Source organism: Alligator sinensis, unplaced genomic scaffold, assembly GCF_000455745.1.
Source record: "Alligator sinensis unplaced genomic scaffold, ASM45574v1 scaffold692_1, whole genome shotgun sequence".
Lineage (NCBI taxonomy): Eukaryota > Metazoa > Chordata > Crocodylia > Alligatoridae > Alligator > Alligator sinensis.
The window spans coordinates 1,712,670-1,723,536 of record NW_005842238.1 but is presented as its reverse complement, the minus strand read 5'-3'; the positions used below and the strand labels follow the sequence as shown (position 1 = coordinate 1,723,536).

Sequence of the window (10,867 nt, the reverse complement as noted above, 5' to 3'; positions counted from 1 at the left end):
CTATTCCCGCCAGTGGCTCTGCAATGATGTCGGCCAGTGCCTTCAGCACCCTCGGATGGAGCTCATCCGGGCCTGCCAACTTAAAGGCATCCAGTTCTTCCAAGTGCCTCTGCACCATCTCAGGGTCTACGCATGGAAGCCTGGCACCTTGCTGCTGCCTCTCTACAACCCCAGTGAGAGACTTGTCGCACCCCTCGCTTAGGAACACTGAGGCAAAGAACTCGTTGAGGAGTTCAGCCTTGTCCCCCCTGTCCGTCACCAATTGCTTCTGCCCATTTAGCAGGGGTCCTATTCCACCCTGGGCCTTCCTTGTACTCCCTATTTATCTAAAAAACAATTTCTTGTTGTCCTTTACTTGGGATGCCATCCTCAGCTCCATGGTAGCTTTGGCCCGTCTAACTGCCTCCCTACAAGCGCAACTGCCTCCCTACAAGCGCGTTTTTATTCAAGCAACTATAGTAATAAAGTTAAATTTATTATGTCTTTACAATGGAATGAATTTCTTGCCTCTTGCATAATTTCTGGACCACCACAGCTACAACATCACTCTTATACTACCATTTAGAATGGAAATAATATATAACAGTTCTTAATTAGCAATAGAATCATAGAAAATTAGGGTTTGAAGGAACCTCAGGAGGTCATCTAGTCCAACCCCTTGCTCAAAGCAGGACCATCTACAACTATATCATCCCAGCCAGGGCTTTGTCTAGCCACGTCTTATAAACCTCCAAGGATGGAGACTCTACAACCTCTCTGGGTACCCTGTTCTAGTGCTCTACCAACCTCATGAGAGTTTTTCCTTATATCTAACCTAAATTTCCCTTGCTGCAACTCGAAACCATTGCTTCTTGTTCTGTCATCTGCTAGGGGTGGGCAGTTATTTCGGGCAGAGGGCTGCTTCCTGAGTTTGGCAAGCCATCGAGGGCTGCATGACAGGCAGCCAGGGGCAGATAAATATTAATTTTCTAAACTTTTTAGGGGCCCTGCAGGCCGGATAGAATGGCCTGGTGGGCCGCATTTTGTTCACCCCGGTCTAGCTCCATCCTCTTTGTAGCCACCTTTCAGGTAGTTGGAGGCTGCTATTAAATGCCCCCATCCCTCTCCTCAGTCTTTCTTCTCCAAACGAAATAAGCTCAGTTTCCTCAGCCTCTCCTTAGAAGTCATGTGCCTCAGCCCCTGAACCATTTCCATTGCCCTCCACTGGACTCTCCAATTTTTCCACATCCTTTCTGTAATGGGGGGGTGGGGCGCAAAATTGAACACAGTACTCTAGATGTGGCCTCACCAGGGCTGAATAGAGGGGAATAACCACTTCCCTTGACCTACTGGCAATACTCTTACTAATGCAGCCCAGTATGCCATTAGCCTTCTTCACAACAAGGGCACACTGCTGGTTCATATTCAGCTTATGGTCCACTGTAACCCCCACATACTTTGTGCAGAGCTGCCACTTAGCCATTTGGTCCCCAGCCTGTACTGGTGAATAGCATTGTTCCATCCTAAGTGCATTACTTTGCACTTGTCCTAACTGAACTTTATGAGATTTCTTTTGGTCCAATCCTCCAATTTGTCTAGATTTCTCTGAATCCTAGTCCTACCCTCCAGCATATCCACTACTCCCCCCAGCTGGGTGTCATCTGCAAACTTGCTGAGGGTGCACTGTATGCCATCATCCAGATTATTGATGAAGATATTGAACAAAACCAGCCCCAGGACCAACCCCTGGGGCACTCTACTTGATACTGGCTGCCAACTAGACATTGAGCCATTGATTACCAGGGATCCTGATTTTCTCTGATTTAAAAAACCTGCCAGTTTTCAGATTAAAAAAAGTAACCCCAAATCCAAATTTTTCCGTGATTAAAATGAAACGCTGCTTTGTGTGAGGTAAGAGCTGCTCCCAGGGCTGCTGCAGCAGGGAGCAAAGTGCAGCATGCAGTGGCAGTCGCCTTCACCCCACACACAGATTAGGGCCTCCTGGGGTGAGGAGACACAGGCAGGAGCTGGGGCTGGGGTGAGTGGGTCCCCTGGGCCTCCACTTATTCCACCACCCAGCCCGGCTGGGGACCCACTCACCCCAGCCCCAGCTCCTGCCTGTGTCCCACTCTCCCTCACCACTGGGGCCTCAATTTTTCCCTCTTGCCCATGGCCCTTTCCCCTCCCCTTGTCCTTCCCCCACAGACTTATCTGCTGGGTGGGGAGGAGTTGCCTATGCTGATCTTATAAGAGTGAATTTACCTTGCATATAATGAATTTTGGGTATAAAAAGGATGGTCTCATAAGAGCGAATTTGCATATACAGAACCTGCATAAAGCGAGGGAAACCTGTGTTCAGTAGACTTGCTAATGCATTAGTAATCAATTGCTAATGTCCTCTGTGTGAAAGGCAGTGATATCTCTCTCTCACAGCTGAGGAACTGGGCAACAGGTCAGAAAACTGGGTTATTGAAACTAAGTTTTGTAACTCAGATGTAGCACCTAAGTAAGTGTCCAGTTTATCAGAGGTGCTGATCCTACACATTTGTCATTTGAAGTCAATCATAAATGTACTGTTGTTGCTTCCCAGTTTCTTCTTATCTTGTAGGAGACCTGGGTGGATATGGGGAAGGATACCATTCTTGGCTAGGAGCTGACTGGGTTCAGATAGCTCCAGTCCTTACTGTTCTTTCCGGCACTGCTGTAGTGCATCAGGAGGAGGCAGTGGAACAGCAAAAGCAGCTTACTGCTCTTCTGTGATGCAGTATGGGATGCTTCTGAGCAGCTGTAGCAGAGAAGAAACAGTTCGCAATTTAGATGCTCAGGGGGCCACAGGGGAAATGAGGATGGCTAGTTCCTTGAATGTCACCTTGCAGCAACAGGGCTGAGATAAACACTTCAGTTTAAAAATTGTAGGGCTGGTCAAGGAGCACATTTTAATCAGCTACCAATTTATTTTCTCTTAATGCAGACGTCTTCAAGAGCTCATAACACTTGCCCGTGTAACATAACTAGGGTTGTCTTCATCTTCTGCTTTAAAAAAATAAAAAATAAAAGCAGGAAAAAACGGTACCGGTATGTCTCCCTGGCTACATGTCTACTGGAGAAAACGTTCTGCCTGTGAAAATATTGAGCTGTAGAGCCTGCCTTTGGCTTGGAGATCTATTAGTTATCACATTATAATGACTAAAACTTCTGTGTAAGGGATTAACAAAAATAGCATGGATACCATGGAGATGACTCTTGCTGTACATTATGCCCTGGCCTTTTAAAAAATGTTTCTTGTTTGTAGGAAAGAAATATAAACTCCTCTTTCACTTTTAACAAGTATATTATGGAATTATTTTTTTTAAACGTAGCATTCTGTGGTTGTTACCCGAGTTCCCATAATGAGAAGCTACTGGTTGTGTAACAGAATAGGGTCTTGCAGAGAGAAGAATGAGTTTCTTTTTTTGCTCAGCTACATAGTATTGACAAAATGTAACCATTTTTGTCCTTAGGAGAAGAGCGGGCTCTTTGTCTTATTGATGTAAAGAAAGTAAAGCAGTCTCTAGCCCAGTCTCACCTCCCCGCCCAGCCTGATATCTCACCAAACATCTTTGAGGCTGTCAAAGGGTGTCACCTTTTTGCTGCTGGCAAGGTAGGATATAGTTCCTTAATGCCCTGCTCTGTACTTCAGCCGCTCCATATGATCCCAGGCACAATGAGATATGGAAGAAATATGCAAGTCAACAACTTTATTCTCTATCGTAATTTGTGAGTCCAAGTTCTGTGTTCCTGCTTTAATTATTTTTCTCCAAGCTAAGAGAGGAAGAGAATAGGGTGGGGACAGGATTTGAAGAAAGAACCCCAAATATAAACAGGCAACTGAGGGACATTATACCATGTCCTGTTACATAATAAGGATGTGAGATAAACATAGCATAACTATAGATAACTGATTTCCATTTTTAGACTCTTATGATTAATGAAGTTTTATTTTCATTCTTGAACAGTGTAGTTCTTTCCAAGGTAGACAGTTTATTCATGCAGTTGTACCATTTATCAGTGTCCAGCATGTGTGCCAATTTCCAGTTTCAATGTGGAATTTTGGCCACTACAAAAATTTCTTAGCAGAAACTGTCTATGCAGATGACTCAGTCCTTGGGAAAGCTGAACATCTTTCAGTTTAAAGCATCGTTTAAGATACAGATTCAAGGGGTTAATCTAGTCATGTTGGATCTAGTTGTAACTTGTTTGGATTCATTATCCCTCTTAATGAAAACTCCTTTCTATTAAAAGCTTCCAGTTCTTTTAATACATTTGCCTTAGATATACAAAAAATCATAGAAGCAGTTTAGATACTTTCTCTCCTTTGAGAATGTAAAGAGCCTTTTCACTAATCTGCAATTATTCTTTGCTATCCTATTATGAATATACCTGCTCATCTTCACAAATTGCTCTTTAGTGAGAGGTAAACTGCACTCTCTTACGTATTCAGAATTGGAATGACACAGTATTTCTAATCTTCCCTACAGATTGAGAATGGACTCTGCATTTGTGCAGCCATGCCCAACAAAGTGGTCATTCTGCGCTATAACGAGAGCCTGAGCAAGTTCTGCATTAGGAAGGTAGGTCTGGTTTCTCTGTTGGTAGTGTATTCGCAACAGTCCCATGTAAGGCTTTAGCAGCTAAAGCCTGTAGAATCCATATGGACTGCGCTTGCCAGCTAAACTTGTGGGAAGCTTTTACTGTGTCCTAGCTAAAATCAGAACAGACAGGAATTTCCTGTAACAAGAGTTAGCAAATGGGGAAGGAAGCAGAGCAGAACTGTAGTTCTGCCATATGGGCCTATCTAAGCTTGGCCTTGTCCATCTCCCCAAAGCATTGCTCTCCTCATAAACATTTGGGAATGTTCCCTGGCCCTCTTAGTTGACTTCCATGAAATCAGGAGGATTTGTTTTTAACCTTCTTTCCTTAAAAATGTTAACGGAGTAACTCATTTGAAGAAGCAACAAATACTCTGAACTGTTCTTTTTGCAATGAAAACACATATGCATCAAAGGTTAAAATAACTGATTATATCTCTCGCCACCTATACTAGCCCTGATGTATGTATTTGGTTCCTCTCAGCCAACAATGTGAGACAGTAAGACAGATTTCTTTGTGTATTTGTCAGTGCAGATCCCATTATTAATGTGTATGCACAAGACCTGAATTTTTTTAGTACTTGTGTCCAAGAAGGTTGTGTGTGTTCCCTGGGCTACCCTGCCTCCCATGTAAGAAGGGTATAAAAGAGCATAGCAGTCATGATTCTTCCTCTTACTGCCTCTTACAATTTTAGAGTCCATGACTGAGACAAACCTATAAGTATCTATTGTGGTATTTTGTTCAAAGATCCTAAGTGGTTGTTTTCCAGCCAGTGTTTGTGAAGACATTTTATTTCTTCACACTCATCTACAGGACTTTCTGTAATGGATTGGGAATCACTTTTTGGGGCAGAATCCAAACCTCAGGATTTAAACCCTACCTATCCTATGACAGAATGATCCCTAAAAGGGACAGCTATAGCCAGAATCTCCTCTGAAAATCCTTTCCCTGCTGGACCCACAAGGCTAGGGTGGCTCAGTTTGTTACATCTTCTAGAGCAGTCCTACCACATAATTTTGGGTCCATAGATGATGTGTACGAGGAAAGGGAGGCTGAGCAGCCCAGTATCAGCTAGCATTTAGAGTATGTCACACTATAGGATTGAGCAATGGAAAGAAGGCAGAACTTGTGATGTTGACATTACTTCCCTCAAAGGCAGTGAACTCCTCAGTAAGGAAGGTCTTGATGCTGATGACTCCAGCACCAGTACCAGCTTCCTTACTGCCAGTACCTCTGTCAACTCAGGAGCAGGATACCAAACTCCATAAGAAATGCATGATTCACAATGGAGCCTGTCCATTATTAGAACATGCACTGCCATTCAAACTCTCCACAGCACCAAAGGTCTCCACAAGTATGGATTCATAGCAGGGCTGCTTTTCAGGAGGAGGGACATCCACCTATGCTTATCTAAATGGTTAAGGGCAGATTTCTAAAAAGAGATGACAGCAACCGTTTCCGTGTTCTCTTGGTTCTCTTGCTAGGTTTCTTGGTGAACTAGGGAAAATGCCCTTTAAGCTATCACAGAGAGAGAGGTCATAGGAACCTTGCTTGATTCCAGGAACTGCAGACAGATTTCTGTCAATGCAATTACTAGTGCTCCGGTTAGAATCAAACCCAACCACAGTGGTAGGGACATGGCTGGGACGCCTCCACGACCGGTTAAGACAGGTTAATATAAAAACATATGATGCCCATGTATCTGTGACTGCTTCAGCATATTAAAAAAATAATATAAAAACATATGACTCTGTGACTGCTCCAGCTCTGACTCAGGCGAGTCTATTCCGTAATGAAACACCAGATAAGTGAGGTAATAAAGTAAGATTTGGTTAATCAGTTGCCTGGCTTAACTGATCTCTATGTTCTTATAGTTGGTATACTGAATCTTCACTAGTATCATACTGATTTATACACACAATACTTGGCTAATGGATCATCTGCTAAAGTGTAGTCATTTCTAAATGTATATGCTTATTAAATCACAGTGGAAATTTGCTTCTGATAATTAGTCACCTTTAAAAGTACTGACTTATATTTTCCATAGCACCTGTCAAGCCAGCTGATAGTTTGCGAAGCAGTGGATACTCTTCAGCCTTTCTTGGCTCAGCAAGATGTAGATGATTAATTGTCCCGTTGTGTAGAATTATCATTTGTTTTGGCAATGATTACATGTAAGGGAGTGAAGCAAAAAATCTGTTGTTCTATTCCATCATAATCTTCACTTTGAATTTTTGTGCTACAAAATTGTACTTTAAGCATCTATATGTATAAGCATCCAATTCTCATATAGCAAAATATGTTCAGTTTACATCCAGCATTTTTAATATATTTTTTCCTCATTATAAATATAAAAAATACTCTATTCCAAGTCTTGATGTGATATGCAAAATATATATTACAAAGGGCTAAAATGGGTAATTTACCAGGGATCCTGGTTTTCTCTGTTTAAAAACTGCAAATTCTCTGATTTTAAAAACGCTAAAATCCATGATTAAAATTAAACACTACACACACACTCTCTCTCTCTCACTCTCTCTCTCTCTCTCTCTCTCTCTCTCTCTCTCTCTCTCGGTATCAATTGAATACAATGTTTTATTGATACAGTTACAATTTTAAAGTAATTTGGTAGCCTACCAGCGCCCCAATTACTATAGTTAAATAAATTCTAAATACCTATAAATTTTGGGTTTCTTATCATGGAAAATCAGAGCTGTCCCTGCCCCCTTCACTCACCAGGATGTGGGTCCAACTGTGGCTTCTCTTCCTCCCCACCCCCCAACTGCCTTGTGGCACTGAGCAGCCCTGATATGCCAGTGCCCTGGCCATGCCATTGCCCTCACCGCCCCACCCACAGCCCCGCAACTTCCTCAGCCCTGCCAGAGGGGGGTCCCAAGCTGCCACAGCTATGGGGCCAGGGACCTCGGTTCGCAACCCCCTGCCCTCCACAGCAGTGCCCAAAAGCCGGATGCTCCCACAAGAGGTGGTGGCTGCTGTGGCCCCAGCAGGGAGCGGAGTGTGGAACCTGGTGCCCACTCCCTCACAGGTAGCATGGCTGGAGCAGAGCCATGGGGAATAGGGGTGCAGGCTGCCTGCTGCGGGCTCAGGCTCCCCGCCTTGCTGCCCTCCCCCAGGGGCCTCTGCAACCCAGTGGGTGGAACCCAGTGTGGCAGGGCAGAGTGGGGCGGGGGAGCTCAGTGCTCCTGCTGCAAGCCCTGCACTGCCATGGCGAGGTTTCCCCTGCCCGCCCAGTAGCAGTGGAGGTGGCGGCACAGGGTTGTGTTCCCTGCTCCTGCTGGGTGGGCAGGGGGTGCCTCATCATTGCAACATGGGGCCTGTGGTGGCAGCACTGAGCTTCCCTGCCGGGTCCTGCCCTGGAGGCCCTGCGGGGAGGGCAGTAGGGCAGGGAGCCCAAGCCCACAGTGGGCAGCCTGCACCCATCCCTGCCCCGTGCACAGATCTGGGGGCATGTGCCTCCCATGCCCCCCCGGGAGTGCGTGCAGTGGCAGGGAGCCAGCCCCCCCAGCCTCACAACAAACTGCCCGCAGCTCCATCCTGCTCCCTGCCTGGGCCTGGCAACCACACGCGGCCCAGGGCCCACACACCGCCCAGCCCTGCCCAGCTCCGTCCCTCCTTCACTCTGAGGGCCTCAGTCTCCCATCCCGTCTCCCCCCAAATTTACCTGCGGGAGTTGCTCTCCAGGCTGCCTGGTGGCCATGTGCATGTGTGTGTGTGTCCACGCACATGATGCCCCCTGCCTGACTGTCCTCCCCCCATTCCCTGCAGCCCCTTGCAGGCTGGAACTCTGCTAGCTTGCAAGGGGAAAGCCTCCTTAACTCACATTTTTCTCCTTTAAAGGAGAAAATCTGGACTTTTCTTCTTAAAAGAGAAATCCAGGTTTTTCTTCTTAAAATGAGAAAATCTGGGTTTTACTGCACTTTTCCATGGCAAGTGGAAAACCTGGATCCCTGGTAATTACTGATAATTAGTCATCATTACCAGTGCTCTTGAAGTGACAAATTAACCTTGATTTACAAGCAGTTTCCAGAATCAAGAGACAAAGCCAATATCGTTATTTTAGCTCCATAGTAGTCAAGATGACTTTGGCTGGTAAACCTACAGTCTCTAATCTAGCTCTCAAGCTACTCAGAAATAGTTTCATGGCACCCTGACCCAGGTACTCTATCCAGACACAAAGTCACTGTGGTGTCTGGATGGTCGAATACTGCAGAAAGGGACTTCTCCCTGCAGGTCCAGAAAATTCTGATACAGAGCAGAAAAGTATCTAGCAGGGGAACATACTTTTCTTAATGGAAGAGATTCTTAGGAACTCCAGCCAAAGATTTGCACCCACTCCAGGCCTCAGTACTGAAGATCCTCAACTAATTATTTCATTTATAACAAGCTCACCTATTGTTCATGTCTAGAAAGGGCCGCCTTACAGCAATCTGAGTTAACTGTCTTACGTGTACAGTTTTGTTCTGTCTTAACCACTGGCTAGAAAGTCTGTACCTGCTGGGACTTCATGATGCTCCTGATGGTCATGGAACCTCTTTTTGAACCTCTCTCAGAAGGCTTCTTTCAATACGTCACTCTGAAGACAGTTGTCTTAGTGGTTAAGCATCATCCAGGAGATGTGGTATACATCAACCACTTTGACTGACTCCCTTTCATTCATCCCTGCCTGTACAATAGCCTCTGACAGCCCAGTGGTGCTAATACTTGGCTTTAAATTTATGCTTATAGTGTTGTCAGAATTTCACCTCAACCAAAATACTTGCTTTATTCCTAATCCCTCACTTGACATGGAGAGAAAAGAATCTGCTTCTATTATATGCATCAAGAGGTTTATTCTGTTATCTTGATAGGATCACACCCTTCAGACTTTTCCTGATCTGGGTATTCTAGGGGTTAAGCCATCTCATTAAAAATAATATCAATACAGATAATGCACTAACTTTAATTGTGTTACCAGCTGGATGTACCTCTCAAACCACATATCAAGAATCCTTTTTCCTGAGTCAGGAAGTACCCACTCACAAAGATTCTGTTTTGGACTTAGCTGCTAGTTGAGATGCCAGCTTTAGGACAGCATTTCTGCAATCACTGTTCCACTGATTCAGCTGGAATCCCTTGTACTTCCCATCTTCTGAGTGAGTGCTAGTTACCAGTCACTTATCGTAGGATCTGTGCTGACACATTAGAAAAAAGAATGCTTACCATATTCTCTGAGATGTCGTAGCTGGTTTGGACCCTCCATCCCTGCTTTTTGGAGTCCTCAGCTAGCAGAGTTTGAATTGCAAGGAAACGAGGAAGAGTTGCAACTGCTTTTCTATATGAAGGTGTGAATGATAGTGTAGGGAGGCACAGGGTATATTGGCAATTGCAGTGTTCATTGGTACTAAATAGAAATTCTTACCTTGCATATGTGAGGTGCATTTGCATCTATAACAGTAGAATTGAGACAGACAAAACCCTTTTAAAGAAACAATTGCTGTAGAGGAAGTAAGCTTCACACCTCTGAAAGTCCCGGACGACTGGAAAAGGGCCAATGTGGTCCCCATTTTCAAGAAGGGGAGGAAGGAGGACGCGGGCAACTATAGGCCAGTCAGTCTCACCTCCATCCTTGGCAAAGTCTTTGAAAAAATTATCAAGGCTCACATTTGCGAGAGCCCGGCAGGACAAATTATGCTGAGGGGAAACCAGCACGGGTTCGTGGCAGGCAGATCGTGCCTGACCAATCTAGTCTCTTTTTATGACCAGGTTATGAAATGCCTGGACACAGGAGGAGGGGTGGATGTCGTATACTTGGACTTCAGGAAGGCCTTCAATATGGTATCCCCCACCATACTGGTGAACAAGTTAAGAGGCTGTGACTTGGATGACTACACAGTCCGGTGGGTGGTGAATTGGCTAGAGGGTCGCACCCAGAGAGTCGTGGTGGATGGGTTGGTTTCAACCTGGAAGGGTGTGGGCAGTGGGGTCCCGCAGGGCTCAGTCCTTGGACCGATACTCTTTCATGTCTTCATCAGCGACTTGGACGAGGGAGTGAAGTGTACTCTGTCCAAGTTTGCAGATGACACAAAGCTATGGGGAGATGTGGACACACCGGAGGGCAGGGAACAGCTGCAAGCAGACCTGGACAGGTTGGACAAGTGGGCAGAAAACAACAGAATGCAATTCAACAAGGAGAAATGCAAAGTGCTGCACCTGGGGAGGAAAAATGTCCAGCACACCTACAGCCTAGGAAATGACCTGC

At 45.2% G+C, this 10,867-nt stretch overlaps 1 protein-coding gene across 1 annotated transcript in view; it reads left to right on the top strand.

Moving 5' to 3' along the window:
• Positions 1-10,867, top strand: part of CIT (citron rho-interacting serine/threonine kinase) — a 112,306-nt gene that overhangs the window by 84,278 nt on the left and 17,161 nt on the right. Inside the window, exons 39-40 of the mRNA XM_025208571.1 lie at positions 3,480-3,619; positions 4,497-4,589. Of these exons, the coding sequence (XP_025064356.1) occupies positions 3,480-3,619; positions 4,497-4,589 (233 nt within the window). The remainder of the gene's footprint in view (positions 1-3,479; positions 3,620-4,496; positions 4,590-10,867) is intronic.